The 26,008-nt window shown below is 45.7% G+C and overlaps 1 protein-coding gene across 1 annotated transcript in view; it reads right to left on the bottom strand.

Annotated features, from left to right (window-relative positions):
• The window catches only part of RPL14 (ribosomal protein L14), a gene marked incomplete at both ends in the record, with an annotated part of 26,196 nt that extends 431 nt beyond the window's left edge, over positions 1-25,765 (bottom strand). The window contains 6 exons of the mRNA XM_009868845.1: positions 148-377; positions 23,027-23,200; positions 23,766-23,819; positions 24,176-24,275; positions 24,944-25,038; positions 25,664-25,765. Of these exons, the coding sequence (XP_009867147.1) occupies positions 148-377; positions 23,027-23,200; positions 23,766-23,819; positions 24,176-24,275; positions 24,944-25,038; positions 25,664-25,765 (755 nt within the window). The remainder of the gene's footprint in view (positions 1-147; positions 378-23,026; positions 23,201-23,765; positions 23,820-24,175; positions 24,276-24,943; positions 25,039-25,663) is intronic.
• Between the last annotated feature and the right edge of the window lie 243 nt (positions 25,766-26,008).

Raw genomic sequence — 26,008 nt, forward strand, 5'->3', positions numbered from 1 at the left:
CCGTGGGCTGGGATGCGAGTTTTGAAGACCACCCTGCCACTGGCCAGCAGCTGCATCTTCTGGAGGTCATCATCAGAGAGCCACGGAGGAGTGTTCTCTGCCACCTCCTGCTGCCTCCTCCTTCTCTGGCCAGGAGGCCGGTCCCACTTCAGGCGAGTGGGGGGCACAGGGAGACTTTTGCTGCAGGCTCGTCGCCTGGATAGAAGAGCATCCACCTCCTGCCGGGAACCTGGGGGAGATGATGTTGGCAGAAGCTGGGGAGAATGGTCCAGTGGTGGAGTCAAGTGGGCAAGGGCCAGCAGTGCCAGGGCCAGCAGCAGCCCGAGGGCCACTGGGGTGGGGGGCTTCAGCCCTGTCCTTCGCCACAGCCGCTGGACCTGTGGGGAGGGAAAGGGAGAGAATTACTGGGGGTCCCTATGAGGTGCTATGGCCAAAGACCCCTCGGATCTGTCCGCCACTCCTCCAGTCAGAGCTTTCAATAAGCTTAATGGGGTTTGCTTTAGAGGAGCAGCCTCTCTGCTTGTGTGCTCCCTGGAAAAGGTATTCCCCAAGCACTGTAGCTGGCAACAGGATTTGTGCCAGAAATTAGCTGCAATCCTGTCAGAAGATGGTCATAGCAAGAGCTGACCTGCCACAGACATTGTCATACCTACAGTGGCAATGTACAGGATCACCCCACGGGTGATGAATTCTTTATGATCAAGTATTTTGCTTTAAAGACAAAAGAAATTGAAATTAAATAAAAGAAAAAACAAAAAGGCCAAACCAGAGCAAATTCCTGGCTAGATGCAAATGCTTTTCAGTCTCTAAAAAGTATTTGTCTTCAGACTTCTCTCTGGACACTCTCAGTGGTTCCCATCCTGGTTGCACATTGAATCCATAACCTGGATCCCCATGCCCTTGATCACAGGACATCTCAATGTGTGTCGAGACAAGGCCTCCAGAGCTCTGTCCATCACTGTGTCTAGCAAAAGCAAGGCAGCTCCAACTGCCAGCCTGTATTTAAGAAAGGATGCAAGCTGCTGTATCTGAAACCTAAAATATTTTGATTCCTGGCACCAAGGAATTGCCTTTAGACAGGTACCACCAAGTTTTGATGTATATATCTTTATATACACAGCTTGCTTTCCCCCCTTTTAGTCATACTTTCCACTCCAAAGAGACTTACAAAAATTATATAGGCTGGAAACACAGTTAGGAGCAAATCCTCTGCAAGTCTCCCTTCATTGCAAAGCTCGTACCTTATCTTGGGCCTAAAGGCACCCCATGTGTGCAGTGCTGGGGCTCGCCTGAGCTCCGGTGCTGTACTCGCCCAGGCTCAGGCAGTCTAACACACTTTGAGGGGCTGGAGAGGCAAAAGGCACCTTGACACCATTTCACTGCTGTATAACAGGCGATTCCAAGTGGCTTAAACCCACAGTGGAAGTCAAGGCAACATTCAAGTGGATACATTTTTTTTCGATTATTTCTTTTGGAAGCACAAGTACACCCATGGTAGGCACAGCAGGACAATATACTGCCAAAGAAGGGATGAGAGATTGCTTATAAGATAAAAAGCTTGGGGTGAAAAAAAATAGCTAAAGAGCTAAAATGCTGGGGATTGAAAGCCAGCAGCCAGAATGACTTCCAGAAAGCAGATGGGTGAATATAAGCATTTCCAGCTGTGTCGCTTTTAGGACTGCAGGCTCCCACCAGCTGCCCAGCATGAGTCCTGCCCTGAGAGGAGCTGCCCCAGGCAACCCCACTGCCTGAGCCCCTTCATGAGCTGATCCAGCACTAGGAATTATAGAAAGCATTGGGTTGGAAGGAACATTTAAAGGTCGTCTAGTCTGACCTCCTACCCTAATATACATCAGGTTTTGTGCCCCTCACTGCAGGGAGGCTGCTTCAGATGCCACATCCCTCCCAAAGACACTGCATCAGCCGAGGTGGATAAGAGGACCCACAAAGCCACCGACTTGATACCAGCAACTATGGGTATTTTCCTTCAAGGTGTCCCTCTCAAGGACTGAGCAGATTTGATGCGGCTTATAAGAGCTAGAGATGGTGCATTTGGAGTGATTCAGCCTTATAGCTCTCATTTGATTGTTTGTCTCCCAGAAATACAATGTAGTGCAGCAAAACACATCCACCAGACCAAGTTCTTTGCTCACACGTGGCTTATACTGGCCTCTGCTGGGATCTGGGGCTGTCTGGTGTGGGCTTTCAGGTCCTGCTAGGGGATCACCTGTTTTAACTCTCCCTTAAGGGCCCAGAGTGAAAAGGAGCTAGTCCAGGGTGAGGCTATTCAGAGAGCAATGTCCTTTCCTAGATCACAGTCAGGGCTTGGTAGCAGCAGGACGAGGGGCAATGGTTTTAAACTAGAGCAAGGTAGATTTAGATTAGACATTAGGAAGAAGTTCTTTACTATGAGGGTGGTGAGATATTGGCACGGGTTGCCCAGAGAGGTGGTGGAGGCCCCATCCCTGGAGACATTCAAGGTCAGTCTTGATGGGGCTCTGAGCAACCTGATCTAGTTGAAGATGTCCCTGCCCAGTGCAGGGGGGTTGGACTAGATGACCTTTAAAGGTTCCTTCCAACCCAACACGTTCTATGATTAACTGTCCCAGGCAACATACTACACAATCAAATTATTGCCTCAGGCCCCTTTCCAGGCAGGGGATGGCCTCTGAGCAGCCCTGAGGGAGAGCAGAATTTCTGGCAAGTGGCTGATCGTGATGCTTCCCCGGCCCTCTGCTGCTTGGATGGGAGAAGGATTTGCTGTAGAACCACAGCTAACCCCAACTAGCACATGTACTACCTGAGCTCAGCTACCCAAAACATTCATGTCCTGGATTTCAAGCAAGCCCTACAGCATGCAGACACGTGCTTATTCCCAAGAACCCACAACCCAGGTCTGGCATCCTGAGGGAGTGTTTAGGGGAGGTGTAATGTCTAAATCACAATTTAACCATAGTAAAATATGGCTGTGGCATAAAAGCACTGGATCCTGATATCTTGATATCCTTACTCCTTCCAACTCATTACACCATAAGTGCTTCACAGTCTGTCTCTCCAATCTCAAAGTACATTGAATTAACTGCAATTACATCTATGGACTTAATCCTGATGGACAGGATTAACTGTAAATCTCCACTGCATCCAGCCAAGTTCCCTCCCCAATTCCTTCTTCCCAGGCACTCATCCTGGTGCTTCCCCAGTCCTATCCCTCTGGAAAGACACGCCCCACATTGCTATCAGCAAAACTCACTGTACCCCTCTTCTTCTGCACAGAGGATTTGCGGGGTGATCCACCTTTGGACACTCACACCATCCCTGGGTGTGCATAGAGCCAGGCTGCCAAAAATCTGAGTATCCTGGGAGGGGATAGGGATGTACATGCAGGAGCCATTTGGAGAACCTTGGAAATACTGCAGGAAAAAATCCTTTTTAATCCACATCTGGAGAGCAGTGGATGCCAAATAGATGGCAATGGCTGCTGGGCTTTAATGCCAAGTCAATTCACAGTCCAAGTGGTTAAGGAATCATTTTTGTCCAAACCCACTTTGTCTTCTCCATCAGCAAGCTCAGGTTTGGGCACTGTAAGTTAAAGCTTCATTTCTTTCCCACCCCAAGCCTGAAATATTGTGCTGTGAAGCTCAGCTCCCTTCCCCGGTCCCATTCAGTATTTCCCTGCCACATCAACAACGAAAAGAAAAAAAAGTGCAAGTACAGTCTCTGTGTTATTGCTGGCAGTTGATACTGCAAACTTAATAATAATCTAGACAATAGAACATTTTAGAAATAATGTTGCATTTACAAGCTCAAGCTGAATACTTTTCCAAAGAGACTTTCATTGAGGCCAAACTAAAAAAATGCTGCAGTTTAAGCTATGGCTCTGATTCAGCCTGAAATGCCAACCATACATACAGCTCTGCTTTGCCAGACTGACATCCTGACGGGACAGCACGTCTTCGCTAGGAATTAGGTCCATTTCCTAGAGGGCAACCTACAAGCAAAACCCATAAAAAGGCTTACGAGAGGTACTGTTTGTTCCAGGATGCCAATAAGTAAATTATATCCTTGCTCGTCAGAGGGACATAGACCACAGCCCAGGCTCCCAAAGGCATGGTAGAGAGCCTGTGCAGCCAGGCCACATGGGGATAAAACTTTTTAAGTTGTTTGGGAGGATTTTATCTTTGACATTGTATTCCCGGGATGCTTGAACCTTGGCAGAATTTGAAGAAGAGAAGTATGTTTTCAATTCCTTTTTAAAGTGCATCAAATTGGCTTTGCTAAGCTTGAAAGAAAAGAACAAACTCCAGACTTCCAAGACGGTAAGAAGCAGCCCTAAAACTAGAAAGACGTCATGGAAATATGTGGCCTTTAAAAGGAGGTTTCATCTCTGTTTTCCTCTAGCATCCAGAAGAAGGATCCTGCCCCTGCACTAGCACCACCAGACCCCTCCAGCATCCCAAAGAGGTGACCAAGGGAGCCAGGATGGCTCAGCTATGGCCATGTCCCTCTTGGCTATCTGCCTGCCCCAAGGTCCCAAGCACAGAGGACTTTGCTGAAGGCCACCAGTGAGAAGTTTAAAAGCAGGTATGTGCATTATTTTTGATGCACACTGTGTACGGTGCATTTTGCAGGAGGGTGCAACACACAGAGGTGTACTTACTCTCCCAGCACCGTGCTTGTTGCTCACTTGATGAACCACAAAACCATCTGAGCAGCAGGAGACACAGCCTGCCATGACCATGCTTGGAGGGCAACAGGGAAAAATCTTCTGGCTGCCCCCACCTCCAGGAATGTCTCCAGAGCCTTGTACCCACCACGTGGTGCTTGTATCGGTTCCTGGCAAATTGGGAAGAAGGGCTCAGAGGAGGTACCTCAACCTGATTCAGGAGGGGAACAGCCCCTTTCTTTGGTTTTAACGTGGAATTCTTTCGGTTTGTTGAGGACGTGGCACACAGGGTAAGGTCATGCGGGTACCTATAACCTTGCTGAGGACATGGAAAGAGACAAAGCCCCTCCACCCCCAGAGTGATTGGGCAAGCCCAAGCAGAAGGAAATCTTTGGCAGCATCCGTTATCCATCATTCAAGTGCTTAAGTGCCTTCCTATTTCATCCTGTTCAGGGAAGACAGATGGCTCACAGAGTGGGAGTTTACTAAAGACAGCTATTAAATGATGACTTCCAGCCTCAAAGGTAGCCCGAGATCTGAACTGCTGCCCAGGAGGGTAGGCCTGCTGTGCTCCCCCAGCACATGGGTACAGCACCAGGTCCCACCACCACCCACATCACTATGGGGTGTGAATAATAGGTGGTCCTTCATCCGGCCTTGTGGTACATGGAAGTGGCCATAATTCCTAGCAGACCTGCACCAACTTTGTGTCTGGTGTGGTTTCCGCCAGGGATGCTGGGTTTTTTCCTCCAAAATTAGCTCAGTCGGCTGGAGTGTGGTGCTGATAATACCAAGGTCGTGGGTTCGATCCCCGTTCAGTCCCCATGTGTTGACTTATCTAGTTGAGAGGTGTCTCTGCCCATGACAGGGAGGTTGGATTAGATGATCTCTAAGGTCCCTTCCAGCCTAGGCCATTCTATGATTCTGAAAATGCCCTTCAAGGAGAGACAATCATGACCACACTGTATTGCAGCACCCTGAAAGCCACCCTATTTGGCACCAGCGCAAGGATATGCTAGGCAGGTGGCCCTGCAGTCCCTTTTCCATGCATTGCTCCTTACAAGCAGCTTAGGAAACTCAAGCCAGGCACTATGGGGGTGTGAAGGGGGACAAACCACACACAAGGGAGTCACAGCAAACACTAGGTCCTCTGAAACCCAGGAGATGGAAACCTGATATATTGCCACATGGTGCTGGGTCCTTCCCTTCAGAGTCTACAAAGTCCTCATAGCTGGCACACAAGCCTTCCCAGCGTGTCCAAAACCAAACCAGAAAATGACCAAGTTAAATTTTCTGGGGTGAAGCTTTAAAACATGCTGTACTTTGCTAAATATTAGACAGTCTGCAAAGCTTCTGCCCCATGGGGATGATTTATAGGCTAACTGTAACACGAGCATGCTTTGCACTAGCATGGGACAACAGTCCAGCAGCAGCACAAAGGGGTGAAGTGGTGTTGATACCATTCACTCCAAAACCTGACTTTAAAGGGATGGTGCCAGCGTGCTTCCCCTAACTTCTAAAATAATGTTGCCTTCACATTTCTTCTCAGTTATTGCTACAGCAATATTGGGACAGCAAACTGTAAAAAACTTGAAATCCTGAAGATCTACAGCCTCTCTTTAGTAATAACCTGGCACGCCTTTGACTCCAGGCCCTGTAGCAGCCCGTTGAGGTTTTTGATTCTTGGAAATGAGACATCCCATTTCTTGCTCAAGGTCAACTCACGCAGACCTGTTATTTCTGGTTTTGTGAGGCTCCTCATACCAGAGATGCCCCTCTGCCCTGGCTCTTCTCACACACCCTGCCATCCAAAAGACTATTTTGAACAAAATCTTCAGTCAGTGCTGGAAACTGCTCTGCATAACAAGAAAATCCCAGCAGTTGTGCATAATAATGCCATTCCCATTGCCTTGGTCTGTCCTAGTGGAGTAACAGACCGAACAAGAACAGCCAAAACATGGGCTCATAAAGCCCCCAGCAGCAGCCTGCAAGAGCAGCAAGGCTCCCAACACCCCAAACATCCACTTTAGCATCTTTACAGAGACCCTGGGGCAGGAGAGAGAGGACACCATGAGGGTGATGAATGGCCATCAGCTGGGTGCAGGACACTGCATGACGGGGTTTAGCTGATGTGGTCTAAGGCAGAGCTGCCTCTTGTGCTCAATCTCCTTGTCCAGATCATTGATAAAGATGTTACATAGGAGTGGCCCCAATACTGAGCCCTGGGAAACACCACTTGTGACCAGCCACCAGCTGGATTTAACTCCATTCACCACCACTCTCTGGGCCCAGCCACCTAGACAGTTTTTTACCCAGAGAAGAGTATGCCTGTCCAAGCCATGAGCAGATGGTTTCTCCAGGAGAATGCTGTGGGAAACAGTGTCAAAGGCTTTACTGAAGTCCAGGTAGCTAAGAACCACAGCTTTTTTCTCATTTACTAAATGGGCCACATTGTCATAGACAAGCAGGACCTACCTTTCATAAATCCAAGCTGACTGGCCCTGATCATCTGGTTGTCCTGTACATACTGTGTGATGGCACTCAAGATGATCTGCTCCAGATCAGTGATGACATCCCTAAATCGTGCGATTTTCACTGAGAAAAAGTAAAGATTCATAATTCTTCTTGCTTCCATTGAGCAAATCTTTCAGCTTGAAGGAGGTTAATATTCAACACTGTGAGGGACGAACAGGGTGCTTTTCATCCCAACACTGTACAGTGCAGCTCAAGACCCCTCCAGTTTAATCCCAGAAGTCAACACAAAGCACCACAAAAAAATAAACAGTCTCCAGGATGCCATACTTCTTTTGCTTAAAGTAAGCAAACTAAAAGATTTCAGATGTTTCATCCTTCTCCTGTTTAAGTTCAAAGTCAGGGCTTTTACTGCAGACTCTTGCACTTAGCTGATTCTTCTACTTCTTGGAGACACATCTCCTAAGAGATTGTTGGTTGTCTTTCAGGACATGTCACCAAGACGCACAAGTCTACTACCATTTACATGTGCAGACATGTCCATTACTTTTCACCGCTAAAAGCCTTACATTAACTGGTAGCAACCTGCACCCAAACCATCCAGGTCACTGCAGACCCAAAAGAACACCTCATGTTCACAGGAGACAGCAAGGATCTGAGCAGCCCTGAATGCACGACTTCCTGCTAGCATCACAGGACAAGGGAGGTCCTCCTCGTACCTCCTCTCTGTCTGCTCATTCCTCTAATCTTCACACCTATGTGGGAGAAGCCCAACTTAGAAATCCTGGCAGGGACATCAAGAAGGGAGAGGGAGAGCAGTGGTTTGGGGTAGACATTGCTCCCTCGCTCTCCTCACTGCTGTGCAGAATCCCACAAGGTTTCCGTTATCCCTCTCCCCTTGCCCTGGTTTCTTGGCCAACCAGTTGCACTCAGCTCCAGAGGTTTCCGAGCAGCTTTCCCATCTGCCTGCTGAAACAGCAAGACGGGGGCCCCCTTTCCCGGCGAAATAGATGTGGCTTGCCTTTGTGCAACATCTGTGCCTCGTGCCCCCATTCATTTTGAACAGTCTTGCCTTTGTTTGTGAGGGGTTGCACAGGGGATGCTTTGGAGGAGGGCAGCAGCCTGTGGCCCACAGGCTGAACTCCTTCCCTTCAAGTCTCACACACAAACTGCCTCAAAATGCCTGGGTTTCTTCTGGTGAAAAACAATGCGCTTTGTTCCCCATGGCATTCTGGAGTCGACAGTTCTGCTCCTCAGTGTTTCAATTCCAACTGCAGCCAGTGGCTCATACCGACTATTCCTGTGGGATTCCCAAAGCCAGGGAATTAAAAGCTGGAAGCTGGGACCCACCACGGATCCTCTTCCTCACACTCATCCTCACCTCAGTGGCTTCTCTTGCTGTGTCTCTGGGCTGCTCACCAGCTCTAACTTAGCATCATCAGCCGGGTTGCACCACTTCACCTCTACGCACAACAGCAGCAAAGAGCAGAAGTGCTAGAAAACCACATCTTTTTTTGCAACATATTCGGAGCTGCATTTAATATAGGGAGGACTACATTAAAATGAAACCAAATTTTATTTCCTCTTGCTCTTGACAAGTTTACTGATCCTGCTGATGAGTACCTGAAAAGCCACTAAAAGTCTCATAAGCATTTTGGCACTCAGTTCTGTTTTATTTATTGGGGGTCACAGTTTTTTTCTGTGTGTTGGCAAGGAGGGATTTTGATCCACTTATTTTCAGTTTTCATTTCTAACTGGAGGACCAGAACTGGGGAACTGGAGTGTTTGCTCAGTGCCCAGTGGAGGCTCACAAAACCTGCTTTGTGGTGCTGGCAAGGGGCAGCGCTGGATTCCCTTGCTGGCAGAGATTGCCCAAGTTGGCCAGTTGGGTTTCCCTGAGCTGGCTGTCAGGTTTTTTCCCTTCCTGGACAGCAGGAAAGCACATTCATGGAATTCCAAAGGGGAGGGAAGAGGAGGACAGTGGGGCCTTTCAGCCCTATGGGCTTTCTTCGAAACAGAATTGTTCATACAAACCCTGGCCTCAGCTGCAGAAAGGTAGCCCTGTTCTTCTCTGTTTAAGCCATCACTTAAAGATAAAAAAAAGGGGAAGAAAGCTGCTTGCGACTTGGCTCTGAGCGTCACCTGTGTTGTGCAGACCCTGTCCTGAGCAAAGCCTGCCAGCAGCCACGCTTCAGTTCACCTCTTCTCCCAGAGAACCCCATGGGGTGAGCAAGCGAGCAAATGAGCAAATACAGTACAAGCCCTGATGAGGCCCAGCTCCCAAAAAAGGGGCTTTTCCTTCAGGGTAAGGCAAATAGCTACAGGCAGCCTGGAGTTATGGACTGTTTGAAACAGAAGGGGTAATTAAGGCATTTGGCATCTATGGCAGAGGATTAATAAAGTGTAATCAGTCCCTCTAACTTAGACTGACTTATACGAGGTGAACGACAGAGCAGTTGGAAACTACTCGCTGGCAGATTTTGAAACCAGAATAAAGAAGATGTTTCTGTTATGCAGTCATCCCCCAGCACTCGCTGCTCTGGCAGGTTGGGCACGTACAGCAGCCAGATCCAACAGCAGCTGGCTGCAAGCACGCTCTCCATACTAAAAGCAAAACTCACAGCCAGGATCTCTCTGGCTTTCTGCAAGTGGTCACCTTCCTAGTGATTTTGAAAGAAGTTAAAAATTGTCTTGAGTATTTTGCTTAAGGTTTCACTGCAAATGAAGCAACAAGACAATCAGCTTAGGGCACACACAGTCTGAATTTATTTCTCATGACCATCCCTACCCTGCCTCCAGGTGCCCAGAGCAAACCCAGATTGTGGGTGGAATCAAAGCAACCAATACAAGAGTTCACAAAGTGGAAAGGACTGCAGAAGGAGAGCTTCCCGCACCAAGGCTAAATGGAAATCCCAGCAAAAACTCTTGTGGGGGATACAGCACTAGGTACCTGGCACAAGCTATAGACTCCTTGAAAGGTTTCATAATGAAAGCTTGTACAGGAAAGCGTTACTGTGCATGAAAGGCTGGTGCAGGGAGAGCTGCCTTGTTTTTTTCTTTGACAAGGAGAACTTATCTCTGACACCAAAAGGAGTGCTAAGAGCCCCAACCTTGGCTATTTTTCCTGCTCCTGAAGTTCATTAAGAAACTCAAATGCAATGTCTATGTATGGAAAGCACAAAGCACTACATCAGTACCCCCCATACACACACACACACACACACACACAAACAGTAGCACACCCTGGTTAAGTCTGGCATGGCCCACTACTCCCAGAGGTACTTCGAGTCATCACCATGCTCTCAAGGACATAAAAACATTTCAGTGACACAAGTGACACCAAAGCACCGTTGCTGGCAGCAGCACCAGGTGCTTCCTCAGCTCACACATCACACATGTTTGCAAACCCTGCCAGACATGAGATTTGCAAGGGCTGAGGTGGCAGAGCAGAGACAGAGCCCCCTTCCCGGTTCAAATTCCATGGGATGATGCCCCAGCTTTCCTTTGGTGGGATAGCGGTAACGAGGAGCGATAAGTGGCCCCATCCCAGCTCAGTTGGCGTGTGCTTGCTCAGATGGATCTGGAAACCAAAGTGCTAAAACTGGAAGACATGAAGACCATGCTAAGGTTTGGAATGTTCCACGGATGCAGAGAAATCTGCTAACGCTGCGGAAACACAACATCTCTTGGGGAGGGAAGTTTTCCCTCGCCAAGCTGACTGGTTTTGAGACTTTTTTATGAGAACGCTGTGCTTTGTGGGGACTAAATGGAAAGCATGGAGGGACTCTTTGTGTTCTCCAAGTCCATCTGCACTTTACTGCCTTTGCCCCATACTCCTCCTCTACCTGAAGCAATATGACCCAGGCTCTTTAAAAAGGTGAATTTCACCTCTTTGGATGACATCAGTGCATTTAGCTACAAGCAGCTTCAGGTTGCCTTTACAGGCATTCTTATGATCTGCTTTGTCCACTCCTAGGGCTATTTAGGATAGAAACATGTTGAAGAGGGTCTGTGTCTTTCTTGCCTTATCCTCTGAGGGGTCCTGCTGGGCTTGCACCCAGGATAGAGACAGCTAGGGCATGGCCTTGCACCTCATCCCGTAGGGTTGTTGTCCCTGAGTAGACCTCAGCATCACTTCCCACCACCAGCTTAGGAAGAAAACCCCTAAATCCTACCATGTCTCACACCACTGGCTGACGTGCTCCTCCTCGTGTGCTTCACCAGTTCAGGCAACACAGCACAGGGTCACCTCCTGAGCCAGGCACCAGTCGCCCGCAGTGCTTCCGTGCAAAACCAGGAACACCCACAAAATACAAAATTGGGGAAAAAAACCCAGCAACGATAAAAAAAATAATAATTCTCCAGCGACTAATCGGCCAACCTCCTCTCCCCGAGCCATTAACCGGGGCTGGGGGCTGTCATTCAGGAGTCATTCAGCCGCTCAGGCTCTCCGCAGTCCTTGAGGGTCGGCTCTGCATTGCCAGAGGCTGCTGGTGCCTGCCGCGATGTGCGGTGGGTGCCTCCAGCTCCCTCCGGGGCACCCTTCAAACTTCAGCTGCCAGTTTTCAAACTCTGCCTCATCCCAGTCCCACCTCCCAGTTGGGAGGGATCGGAGCGGGTGGGAAGGGGGAAACAGGCATTCGAAGAGTCTCTTTTTCACAATAAAAGCCCTTCTTGCTGCTTTTTTCCGCTTTTTTTGCTTTGTTTTTTGTTTCTCTCTTTTTTTTTTTTTTTTTTTTTTTTTAATAGCGAAGGCTGAATTGAGCCAGGAGGCACAGGTAAAGGAGGCTGAAGACACACCTGCTCTTCCCAAGCTCCTGGTGACCTCGGTGCCAGGCAAGCAGAGAGATAGAAAGAGCCCCAGGGACGACATCGTCCCCAGAGCCAGGAAAGCGAACCTCAAGTCTGCTCACAGGTGCCTGAGAAAATGCCCTTTGTGGATTTTTATTAACTTTGCTTGGCCTTTCAGTAACAGCCCAGCAAGGAGCTGTGCCACACCAGCACCTGGAGTGGCTGCAGCCCCAGGAGAAGATTTCTTATCCACTTAAAAGGCATTAATGTGTTAAAAGTGGGTTTTGGGTTGGATTTTTATTAACTTTGCTTGGCCTTTCAGTAACAGCCCAGCAAGGAGCTGTGCCACACCAGCACCTGGAGTGGCTGCAGCCCCAGGAGAAGATTTCTTATCCACTTAAAAGGCATTAATGTGTTAAAAGTGGGTTTGGGGTGCTCAGGTACCTGCTTTTCTCCAGCTGAAGTGCCCAAATGCTGCCAGGAGAGGGGTGACCCCAGGGGCTGGGGGAAGGAGACCCTCACACCCCGCAGTGCCCCATGGCAGGGCCGCAGTGGGGTGAGCCCTGCAGCACCCAGCCAATGCAGCTGCACTTTTTTGTATTCTTTACCGATGCTTGCATTTTGAGTAGTCCAACAAAGGTACAGTACAAACTATTGTGTGTGACACTGAAGATTTGGTAGTCTGGAAAGAGGAGAGGGTGGGGCTTAGGGAGAGTTGACCAAGGTAGCATGGGAGGGCAGTGGCAGAGCCTTGGAGGAAGCTCCTGCATCCCCAACCCCTGCTCTAGCTCACTGACCACGCATGGTCCTACAGTAACATTTCAAATGACCTGCCTAAGCAACAACTGCAGTGTGATGCTCTGCCCAGCAGACACTTCTGCCAGTCACACTGCGTCAGTTCCTTCACACCCCTTGGTTAATTGAGCACTTTTACTTTTTATATGATATGCCTCGCAACACATTTTGTTGCTACTCAGAACTATAGCTAAGAAAAGTGGATTGAAAGTTACACACAAAAGCAATGAGTTTGATTTTAGCTTCAGCATATACCCCTCCAAAACACCCTTGTGTGGGAGAAAGGAATGGAAAAAAACTCCCATTACTGCTGCTGACCTCGCTGCCTCCCTGGCTGTCCTGGGCAGTCTTGAATATGTTACAACATTTTCCTTTAGGCCAGTCTGCTGGGGCAGCTAATAACCCAATATTTCTAATATAATTAGTCAGTATTAGGTAATTGGCAATGACCTAGTGTTAGCTTCGGGGCAAAGTCGGACCAAGCTTGTGGCTGTTGGGAAGGTGCAACTGAGTGCCGGAGGGGAGATATGCAGGGACCCTGAGGCTGAACCCCTCCGTGTCTCAATTCATTGGTGTCGCCTCATTTCAAAAGTATTTGCTTTCATCTCCCTTTCTTAGTTTTAAAATTATTCAATTTATATGCAATTTTCTGTCAAAATTATTCCTGTCAATGCAGCAGCGTTGCGAGCCTTGACTGACAGGCCAAGCGCTCTGGCAGATCTCTCCAGCTTGCCTCTCCATGCAAATAACCAGTTAAAATGCACACCTGATACTTGAGGAATTAGCCATGAGAAACAGGCATGCACAGCTGCTGTGAGAGGCAGATTTAAGGGATCAGTGGCCGAACCGGTATGATAAACCCACCAAGCCTTAAAACAAACGCTCCGATCTTGGCATTTTGAAATTTCAGTTTGATTTCTGCTCCCTTCCTTCTGGAGAAGTTTTTTTTATTATGTTCACAGCACAAAAAAGCAGATTAAAAACACAGCAAGACCTGAGAACCAAGTGTATTATGAACCCATTTCCTAAGGAGGTTCCCCAAGCCCATATGGCCATACCTACGTGGGACCTGAATTGGGTAGTCCTGAGCCTGCCAGCACAGTCCCAGCCCCAATCGGTAGTATCCCTGCTACTTAATTCTGGGCAGTTTGTGATTACCTGGGTAGTGGAAACTTCCTTCTCTCTTTTTTTTTAATTTCCTGCCCCCTGACCACCTCTTCTCATGTCTCACAGGCGTGCCTACAGCTTGAAATACAGCTTGCTTGCTCACACATAGATTTACCTGAGGTTTCCCTGATTTTAGCTAAGGCCAGTCCTTCAACCAGACTGATGCCACCTCTGTATGATAAGGGATGATCCCCACTCCAGGAAACTTCTATGTGGTACAAAGGGAGACAGAAGAGAGCAGGAAGGTGAGACTGATCCCAGCTTACAGGCAAAATACAAGCCTGCAATACAGTCAGGTCTCATGTTAAGGTCTCAGGCAAGATGACCTATCATTTCCAGTATCAAAGATCTGCCAAGCCTGCTCCCTCTTGTCTGGCATTTACCAGAATGGGGGGCTCCCCTAAGGCTCATGCTAGACCATACAGATAGTTTATGAATTTGCTGATATCACCGGGCAGATTCACTTTAGCCAGGAACAAGTACTTTGAAGTAGGAGAGCTGAGACCTTCCCTTGAGGGAAACGCAGTAGCAGGACAGAGCCCAAGGAAACCAATGGAGAGCAAAGGTGGCCGTGGATGCTAGTGTACCCACAGCAGCACAGGGACCTCTGTGCTCCCAAAAATGTCACCACTATACACATGAGCAAAAGCTTCTGGTATAATTCTGCCTCCATTTCATAAACTGACTCACCTTTCCCCTAACTTGTCCTCACAGAGAAATATTTGTTGCAAAAGGATGGAAATATGCTGATTGGTTGTTTTTTCCTCCCAGAAATATTTTTTCTTTCTCTTTTAGTCCCAGTGGACCTACGTTCACCTCTCCATTGGGAGCTAAAGACAGGCTGCAGAGAGGGCACAGATTTCAAGAGCTGACAAGGAACAGAAAGCTATTCTGCCTCTAAGAAAGTAAAGTTAAAGGGCTTATTTTCTTCCTTTTAGAAAAGTGTGAGGCTCTAATGGGTTTGAGAGACTATGAATATGACTTTCCACACATGCCAAGATAATTATAAGCTTGAATGGACTTCTGAGACCCAAACTCTACCCCGATAAATCACTATCTATCAACTACTGATTACAAATGAGCTGCTCAGAAAGATTTCAAATTTCTCTTCTTTTACCCTCTATCTCTTATATCTGTTGGTAATGGGCCTCAAAACTTTACTAAGGAATAGGCTATAGAGGAAAACCTGACACTTCAGCCTTCCTGTGCAAAAGCTGTGAAAAAGATGGGAAATTAAGGCTATAAGGATTGAGCAGAATGGGGAGACGGAGGAGCTCCCATTCAGCGCTGTGGCTGCAAGTCTGGTCCTGGGATGTGGAGAAGATTAGCTGCAAAACAAAGTTTTGCATTTGGTTTTGGAGCATCATGCATTCCCATGCTCCACTTCCCCAGCTACTGTCCCTAAAGGGGACAAGCCCCAAGTCACTAAGGTAGAGAAAATGCTGAATGTGGGTTATTTCTTTCAATGGTGGCAACAGACTTTTGTCTTTCAGGTTTTCTTCATTTTTCCTATGAAATTAATTCCATCTAGGTCACTTACAGAATGCACAGAGTTTTCGTAAACACAATGAAGAAATTGCACACCCCCAATATGATAATTGGAGTAAATTAATGCTGCCAGGATGCTTTCGTCACCATTTGTGTGACTCAAGACAAAAAGCAAGGGGTCACATCCTGAAAGGAGAGAAATCCTTTATGAGCAGCATTTAAGATGCCAGAGAAAACAGTAACATCTGCAGAGGAACAACACGTTCCCTGAGCATGTGGGCTTTATGCCTCCCACAAATACCTATTGTATCCTCCTTGCTATAATGACTCAAACACAAATATATGGAGAAAGAGACAAAGAGTTATTGAGTCCTTCAGAGGAGATCACTCATTCCTCTGGTTTACATTTTAGACAAACACTAGAAACTGAATTGCTTGTCAGACTGAAGCATATTTTTTGCAGGATATGAACTGTGATGATTCAAATGAGTTAAGGTTTCCTTTTAATTTTTTTATTTCTCAGGGCTATTTTAAAAGCTCTCCCATCTTCACCAATAAATTGTTCTTACCACCCATGCCCCATGGTCAAGAGATTTACTGTGTTATTAGAGAAGCAATCATTTCCTAGCCTGCTTCCCCAGGAAAAGGCAGCTTTTATGATCACTTCATGACACTAAGGATCTCTTCAGCCTCCATCCTCCACCAGCTTCTGGAAACAACTGAACTTCAGCTTTGTGTGAGAGTGGACAGTCACTGAGAGCCCGCCCATGTCATGACAAGCCAAGTCCATGGGAGACGGCAAACCCACTGGGGTGGCACAACATGGGTGCCCTGTAGGGCTCAGCCTTCAGCCACGTGCCTGTAGGAGACATGTTTCCCTCAGTTCCCCCCTGCCAGCAGCTGCTGTAACAACTTGAGCTTTGACATTGAGTTTCCATCTGTATCTCATCCTAAACACTTCTGTCCTCTTCATCTTTCCCAAGGCAGAGACCCCCATTCTTTCAGCAAAAGCCTTATCTTTTCTTCCTCTCCCCTTCTCCTTTCTAGACAGAAATCGCAGCACTCAGATGAATCAGAAACACCATTTTCTTGGACTGTTACAATTAGATTTAGATCTCCACTATTTACTATTCCACTAATCCCACGCCATCTGCAAACTTTACTAGCAAATAAATGTGTGCATGTGTCTGTGTATCTTTAACTTGGTCACTGTTTAAAAATACTGGGTGTTGGATGAAGAACAAGCGTAAAAAAGCTTTAGCACTGATGTCTCTTTTTGAGATCTGTTGTTGAGGCAGTTTCTCATCTAATATGTAAAGCAGTCCCCCTAAATGATTTTTTAAATGGCATATGGTGCTGCGCCCGTTGCCGTGGAGACACACAAATGTGCCCTGCCAGCACAGATGCCATGGTCTGCTCAGAGATGTTAACAAGTTTGTCTGACCAGGAAAACACAGTACCTAGCAATTGTTACACTCCTTGTTCCTTCTTGATAAAAGACTTTGTTTAGCCATCCACTCGTGCTATCACATTCGTAGGAGGTGGCTAGGAAAAGCCACAGACAAGCCTGGGAAAACTCCACTGGAAACCATTGTGTAGCATCACAGGAGAAAATAATCCTCAACAGGTGCAATAACTGAATTATTTGGGCTAAGAATTAGCATTGGTGGTTCATAGAGCTGCTCAGCTTATTCCCTTGGTATCGTGAGTCAGAGCTGTCCAAGCTCATCTTGCTCAGGAGGTGCTTTCCTGCACCATCCACAGCCCTGTATGATGTATGTATGTATGATGCCAGGCAGGAGCACAGAGTGATCCACATTAACACGACTGGAGTGGTTTGCACTGGTGCCTCATGCCTTGGCTCCCCACAGAACGTGACTGTGGCTCTCTCCGAGACCTTCCAGAGACAGAAAACTCACTTCCTACCTCTGCACATGAACAGGTCAGACGCTGGGGACAGAGCCTGTGCTCCTGGGTTCACTGAGGACATACTGGTGTCCAAGCCCAGGGAGCATCAAGCTAAGATATTACTTAATTTCCCTTGGAGCATCTCAGCAAACCACCAGCTCAAACCTCTAGGACTGGACAAAAACAGGAGGAAAAATAAACAGAAGATGATGCACAGAACATTTCTCCCTCAAAAAAAAAAAAAAAGAGACTGAAAACAAGACAGAAGCAACCTTTTTCTTTTCCTAGAAGGATTTATTGAGTCCACAAAGATATCGCATTGGCTGTTTGTATACCTTTGCACTGGGAAAACTCCTCTTTTACCATGACAGCAGGCTGGGAGAAAATGTATGCATTAACACAAGAAGTTATCATGCAGTATTCAATCCAAAAGCTTCGAATTGTGACTACTGAAAATAGGGTCTGACCAATGTACGTGCTCATGAATCTTTCCTGACAGTCCTGCAGCTACAGAAGTGAGAAGTGGGGTCTCCTGATTATAAATCAGCCATGAATAAATTCAGGTTGAGTATCAGAAAGTTCCTAATAAACAGAGGAATTAAGCTCTGGAAATTTTCAGACAGCAGAGGGAGTGGTCTGGTAACCTCTGTCATATCCCTATGGAGCAGTGTAGGAGAGGAGAGGGGAAATCTTGAAGGCCTGGAGCATTCATCCTGTACAAGCACCTAGGGATTTCTTCCTATCATGTCCTAATGATACAAAGCAATAGCCCTGTAGCTGAGGTCCATACAGGCTTTGAGTAGAACCAAGTCCCAGACAGCCAGGAAGAAAAGTCTGATTGCCAGGGCCTGTCCTGCTCCAGTCTGTAGGTCCTGTTCCAAGGACCACAATGACATCAAATATCCTGCCTGAGCAGTGATCCAGGTCTGTTGGCAGTGCCTGTGACCCTGGGCACCCTCATCCTGTGGCATGGCACTGGGACTTCCTTCTGCCTGCTCTCTGAAATTTTCTGTAGGATTCTAGAGAGCAGTTGGCACCGTGCAGCATGGGGATGCTTTTCACAGAATCACGGATTTATTGAAGCTGGAAAAGACCTCTGAGATCATCAAGTCCAGTCTATGAACCAGCACCACCACATTGGCCAGACCACAGCACTGAGTGCCACATCCAGCTTCTCCTTAAAAACCTCCAGGGACGGTGACTCCACCACTTCCCTGGGCAGTGCATCCCAGTGCCTGAGCACCCTCTGTGTGAGCAAAGGCTTCCTGATATCTAACCTAAACCTTTCTCGATGCAGTTTCAGGCCATGAACTCTCGTCCTGTCACTGGTTGCTTGGGAGAAAAGCCCAACCCCCACCTGACTACAACCTCCCTTCAGGCAGTTGTAGAGAGTGAGAAGGTGTCCCCCAAGTCTCCTCTTCTCCAGGCTAAAAAAAACCAGCTCCCTCATCCTCTCTTTATAAGACTTTTAAGTCTTGCAGTGGAATAACTGTCCTATGACACAATTTCCCATGTTGACATTTAATGACAACTCTGACAGTCCCTCAAATACCCAGTCATGACACTCTGAAGGAGGACACACTGTAACTCACCTCCTTTCCATGCACTCTTCTGTGAAATAAGTTTCTCAGCTTCATCTCCAAGCTTACTTACAGCTGTCAAGGGTGTCTGCCTTGTATCATGATGGGGCTGAATAGTAGCTCTTGTCTCAAATACTTGTTAGTCCTCATAGTAGGAGACTGGTTTAAAATGCTGAGTAGCAGTTTTCTACACAGTGATAATGAATTTCTGGAATATGTTACCACAGGATTGTAAGGGAGGGAGGTAGTGTGAACACACTCGAAAGACTGAACAAATTAATGGACAGTAGGTCTAAAAGAGATACTAAGAGGAATAGGCAGGGGCGTATCCTCTAGCATCCCTAATCCTGCTATTGTAGATGCTGGGCAAGTGCAAGGGAAGGGACCAGAGTCACATCCTCTTCCAGCACAGCATCTCCCATCGGCAGCATCGGAGACCCAGGCTGGGTTAGATGAACCACTGGTCTAACCTAGCAGACCTTATGCTCCCAGTGAATCTGTCAGTAAAGTCCAGTGCAGTTCAGTGTCAACGCGAAAGGTTAGTGCAGCCACAACCGAGTGGCCGTTCCTACCTGTCAACTGATTTATCCATGCCTTTGCCTTCTGAAGAGCGACTCAAAACTGCCTGGTGAGGAAAGGGGACTGCGGGGCGCAGAGGGAGCCAGAGGACCACACCGCTGTGCCATAACAGGGACACTGTGTGACCATCCTTCATTCCAAGGTAATATTCAGGTGGCTGCGAATCAATGAAGCCTGCATACACCTGAGATAAGGACCCACATGCACTGCCAACAGTAGCAGCTTGCCAGCCTCCCCCTGGACTTTGGAAAAGCGCTTCAAGCAACCAGAGCAAAAATTATGCCACTTTCAGCAAGTCAGACTTAATTCACTTCATTATGCCATAAATTCTCTGAATTTTTTTCCCATTCTCCACAGGACTTCCAGGATGAGCGGAGACTCACAATGTGCAATGCAATGAGACAAGCGGTAGAAATAAAAGATAAATGACCAAAAAAATTTTTTTAATCCCTGTAAAGTTATTTGGGGGCTCCAGGAAGCAAGAGAAGGAAGAAGGAAAAAGCTCACAAGCCTATTTCCCCCATCCTTCATTTACATCACCTCTATATAGCATCTGACTGCAATAATACAGCTAGCAATGGTCCCTTCTGTTTCATGGCTTTTGTAAATACGAGGTTCAAAGAGTAGCTCTAAAGTCTTGGCTGCTGATTTATTGCGAAAAATATTCAGATGTTGTGCCCTCTCACTGTGTCCTTACTTAAAGCTCTGGCTGCTATCAAAGATATTATTCTTCCATGCTATTTAAATATGAACATTATTACTTATTGTTTTCAGACACATCAATGTGGGCTGAGGGAAAGGATAGAAAATATACAGAGCTGTAAACATTTGAGAGGCACTACAAGTGAAGTAGGACAAAATAAACAGAGAGAATTCAGCTGTAGAGTGGAACAGATTTGCCACAAGACCATGGTCAGCACCAGTGGCACAGAAGTGGTTCAGAAGAGACAGTACAATCTACTGTTAACATACAAGTAACTGCAAAACCAAATTACATGAAAATGCAATGCCAAGCAAACCTCAGCTGAAGGACAGCCTGAATACTAGTATTTGAAAATCAGAAGGATCAGTAAATTCAAAGATTCCTGTTGCAGATCTATTATGTCTCCAAAACTGAAACACATTAAGATGCCAAACACAGCAACAGACATGTTTAGAAAAGAAGAAAAAGCACTTAAATATTGCCTTTTTTGAGGAAGAGATACACATCACCAGTGAATCACTCATCCCAAATCTGCACTTGGTCCACAATAACAGCAGATTTTATATTTTTTAGATACAGATTATCCTAAAAGATCCAATCCCGCTCCTGGAATCATGTCTCCCACATTTTGCAGCACAGAGATTAGGACTGGATTTGCCCACTGCTGCTCTCAGTTTAGGAAGTAGAGCTCATCTCAGTAGTCAGCTGGGATAGAATCCGTTCTCTGCTCTTCCTCCAGCAAGGCCCCTACATAATCTGTGTGAAAAAGGCTGAGAAAATAAATCCTAGGGCTTCACTTTAAGCTTTCTAAACAGCAGATCCTTTTCTTTACACTCAGCTCCACAAAGCAAATTAGTGAGGTATATCCTGAGTCCAGCAAAGTATATCCTGGTCAACTGTAACGGCAAAATAAATAGAGAATAAGCATGTCCATTGCTCTCAAACGTTTGTGCCATTCCCTTTGTCTGGCAGTGTTCCTCACACAAAAAGGCAGCAGTTGCTCGGTTTGGGCAAGTCTCGGGAACAACCTTGTGAAGAGCCAACATCGCCACCGCGTGGTAACCTTCAGAAACAAACCCGCGCTTCCGCAGCTTTCCGTATCCCCCGTAGCTTTCAGAGAGACAAATCAGTTTCACAGGTAACACAGCACCCGTGGACCGCAAGGAATGTGGACTACCAAGGATGGAACGCTGCAAGAAGTTTCAGAGAGGTGCCAGGAGTTGCCAGGAGCACCAGATGCTGCTCATGCAGAACATGCTGTCAGAAATACAGTGCACATACCAAACATTCCACCGCTTTTCCCCTTTCCTCCAAGCTGTAGGAAAACGGTACTTTTACAGCAGCTCTTGATGGCAGACATGGCATTCCAGAGCCAAGCTTTCCTCTGAGGCACGTTAACACCCTCTTTTCCTAACATCGCCTCGCTCTTACACAGCACATCGCTCTCCATGCCCTCGCACGGGCAGACACGGCTCAGCCGCAGGCAGCCCGCCCGCCCTCTTGGCATGTTCCATCATGATTGAAGACACTTAGATCTTCTCTGCAGACACTTTTACCAGTTATTCCTAGTGTGAGCTTAATAGAAGTACATAAAAAATCCCACAAAAAACCCTAAGAACAACTCTTTCACCTTGAAGGACCTCTTGCTTGATATACCTTTCAAGTTAAGATTCAGAGCAGACAGATTTAACAACTCTAAAATCCAATCTGAAATTAAGATCTCAGGATGCCTGAACACAGATTTTAATTTGCAGAATTTCTGATTATTTTTTTCTTAGCTGTTAAATCCATTCAAATCAACCATGTGCTTGAAACTCAACTTCCAAAGGCATAAAAATAGCCTGAAACAACATTATTTAAAGTGTTAAGCATGCAGATGCCCAATTCTGGCTGAAATAAGCAACACTAAGCCACATCACTACTCCAAAGCATGTGTTTATCAGTATATTTACCAATACGTATTTGATAATATATTTAAAGGTCTTACAAACTTAATTTTCCAAAATATATATTCTCTCTCCTCCATTTTATATTTGACTGTAAAAGTAATTTGCTTTTTAAATCTGACTTCTACGTGAACATAATCTATCCCCTGCCAACCAACTACACAGGAGAAAACACGGGAAAATATGGATGCTGAGACTAGTACTTAAATATTATAAGGCAAAGACTAAATCAAACACTTTGGTGTTTCAGGTGGATGAAGTAATTTTTAGGTCATGACCTCTTTTACTTAATAGTTTTGATTAAGTAGGAATTATATTCTGCATAGTTTAAGGAACTGTAATTAGGCTCAGGTTTTGACATAAACTACTAACTTTAAACATTCTGAAAGACAAGCACGCTCAAGCACAACTCACAGATTTCCATATAGTTAGTACATCACTTATTATTGTCAGGAGAACTGTGCTGTCAGACATGTGAAGTCTCCTCCAAGTATTTCAGGTCACTACTTAAAAACAGGTCGGGTCTTTTTTAGAAAATATGCAGTAACTTACAGCGTACGAACAATTTGTCAGGCTTTCAAACGCTGACAATTCTAACCAGAACACATACTTTCAGTTCATGCCTTAATTTATACAGGAAAACAAAGTGTATTTTATTTCTCATCTTCCAGATTCAAGACTGTGCAAGCAATTTTGTTCATTCTCGACCATTTCAATAGCAGACTGCTTTAAAATGTCTGGAACTGACATTACCTTGGGAAACACTAATAAACAATAACCATTAAAATAAATGAGACAGATAATTCTTGGTCAGAAGCAAAAGTAAACTTATAATTAAAATTAAAGTCGGGTGTTTCAACCAGCTGTTAATTTTAAAGAATAGGAACAAGGACACAAAGTCGCATGTAACCAGAAGGTCATTTTATTTCTGCGCCTTTGGCGCCTTCTCCAATTTTGGTGCCTTCTCAGATTTTGGCGCCTTCTCCTTCTTTGGCGCCTTCTCCTTCTTCGGCACTTTTTCTGTCTTTGGCGCCTTCTCCGTCTTCTTGCCTTTATTAGAAGCCATTTTCTGGAGCTTTTTCATTTCATGCTTGATGATTCTGTTCCTCTGTAAAAAAGGAACATGCATACTATTCATCAGAATGAGAACAGCAACAGCTCAAATATTACACCTTAATTTAAATTCCAAGCTTACATATTCTGCCCTTTCTGATAATCACCCTTTGCTAACCCACTGCACTTAAATCACGTAGTCAAAAGATTTGCCATGTATTACGTTTACAAGGTCAAATTCCACCTAAAACTGTTCCAATCTACCAAGCAGAAAACATGACTCTGGCTGGTAACATGGGCACCCCAATATATTTCACATGTGAAGACTTTCATTATGCAATCAAATACTAACACCAAGAACATCTGATTTCATCAGCAGGTAATTCCTTCCTCAGCTGTAACTTAGAAGACTAACACAGAGATCACATGTTCAAGTTCGATCAAGTCCTGAAGACAAAGCAGTGGCCAGTGAGATAAGAAAAAATTTAAGGTGTTCACATGCTTTTTGTCATTCCATATCCCAGCCAGCTATAAAAGGCTACTAACATCTGTCTGTACGTGACTCTAAAGCAAAAGCCACAAGAATTAACCCCACGAGGAAGCGATGCTCAAACACTTACCATTCTCTTTGCTTTCATAACCTTGTAGCGATCAAAGTCAGTCATTTTGGCTTTCTGTTGGAAAAGAAGCAGTCATGATACTCTATACAAGTAGAAAAAGTAACCTGCTCCAAAGCATTCCACAAGTAATTCTGATCACCTCTCAACTAGGTTTAGCTGCACATATAAAACTAGTTTGTTACTTAAGGCTTTTGTTAGGAAATGATGGTGCATGAACAAAAATGGTTATAGAAATTACTGAGTAAAATCACATTTACTGTTAGAATACAAGAAGCTGATAGGTAGAAACTTCTAAGAACCTGTGCCTTGTCTATCTTTACTTCAGCCTACAACTGAATATACAGTTTATTAGACTGCACCTAATTTTAATCAGCAGAAGCTTGTATTACTCATCCCTTGACAAACTGTACCTTTTCTCGGGCTTCGATCTTCTTTGCCCATCTTGTTGCTGCCCATTTTTCATTTATATTTTCCTTCTCCCAGGCAACTCGTACACACTTTTGACGAGCACTGCATTAAGACAGTCACAAAGTTATATCCACAGTATTTTAAAAAGGTTCTCTACGATGCTGTCCCATCAAATTTCATACAAGGGAGGATCACCCTTCAGACACTTTAAGTCAACACCTCTCTGTGGCTTAATTAACATTTTGTTGTGTAAATGCTTTGCTAGGACTGACAGATGAGCGCCTCCCAAGAGGTATGCTCATACTATTCACAGCATTGGCTCAGAATCAGAAAGGCAGCAATTTCTGTTTCTAAACTACACAAACTCACATGGCAAGTAAGCCAAAGGGAACAGAATGAGTCCAGCCTCACACAATTCAAGTGTAGTTCTGTAGGCAGGGAAATGTATTTAACATCTGAAGGTGGCCTAAGCAGTAGCAAAAGGGAAACTAAATAGCACTTACTGCAACTCCTTTCCCCCACACCACCCACTCCACAATTATCCACAAGTTGCCTAGGCCAGGGTGCTATTTCCTTTGCTCCTGAACAGCAGTTATCAGCCACTATCAGTAATGAAAGCTTAAACATGTTCAATTATTGTAAAACGGTCTGCACACACATGTTAAATATTGTATGAACTTTCTATATTTAAAAAGAATCAGATCACATAATTCTGTCAAGTGATAGCATGGGTATTTTTTAATTGGGTTAAAAAAATGCCAACAACTCACCTGTGTGGAAACTTGAGAACAAAGTCAGTCAACTGCATGCACTTGAAGGGCATAGCCTGCCTTCTGACACCACTGCAGGGGCCATCAACTAGTGCCTGAAAAAACACAAATGGAGAAGGTTTTTCTCAGCAGTTTTCCCACCACACTTTAGACATCAGCTTCCTAATAACACATTGACAGTATCTTGACAATAATGTTCCAAAATTAAAAGTTTACACAAATACAAAGATTACGAAGTCTTACATATACAACCTAAGCTTTACAGAACTAATTTTAAAGGCCATCTTTGTCTTTGGGAAAAAAAAAAAAGAACTGAACTTTAAAAAAAGCATACATAACTAAGATAACATATTCCATCTTTTTTTTCTTCCCCAGCTTTTTCAGGATCATTACATGAAGAGTCCCCGAGCACAAACACTTTCCTTAAATATGCCTTAGTGCCTTTTCATGTATAAGCTTTAGACTTTAACTGACATTGCTTGCCCACTTTTCCTAGAAAATGTAGCAGAGAGGGCAATATATATTCACTTAAGAGTAAAAAAAAAACCTTGACAAAGCTTCATATATAACAGCTGCTAAATCCAATCTTTTTGTCAGTTGCTTGTTTCTTTGAAAAACCTATTCACAGACAATTTCATTTAATATTGATATACTCTGTCTCAGCGGGCAGGCTTGTGTTAAGGCAGGAAGGGGAAAATAAGTACGGCACTTGTAGCTTACCCTATTTTGGTCAATAACATCCACAATGGCCACCAGCTTGCCAGCATGTGGCCCAAAGGAAATGAAAGCAACTCTGCCGATCTCGACGAAGCGTTTGAACACCTGGGAGCAGTAAAAACCGACACAAGTCAGGCGAAAGGTACCTAAAAGCTGTTGTTAGATTCGAGGCTCTCGCAGCCTTTAGAACAGCTTCCTAAGCTTCCGAACTGCACAAAATCCCTTCGCTTGACCAAAGGGCCCACGTTAAAGCACTCCATTGCTTTTTGCCAGCTCTAGCTCCTAGCTGCGCGGACAGGCGGAGGAAGAGGCACCAAGGCAGCAAAGGAGCCGCAGCTGTCCTCCCAA

This window comes from Apaloderma vittatum, unplaced genomic scaffold (genome assembly GCF_000703405.1).
Source record: "Apaloderma vittatum isolate BGI_N311 unplaced genomic scaffold, ASM70340v1 scaffold20794, whole genome shotgun sequence".
In the NCBI taxonomy this organism is placed as follows: Eukaryota; Metazoa; Chordata; class Aves; order Trogoniformes; family Trogonidae; genus Apaloderma; species Apaloderma vittatum.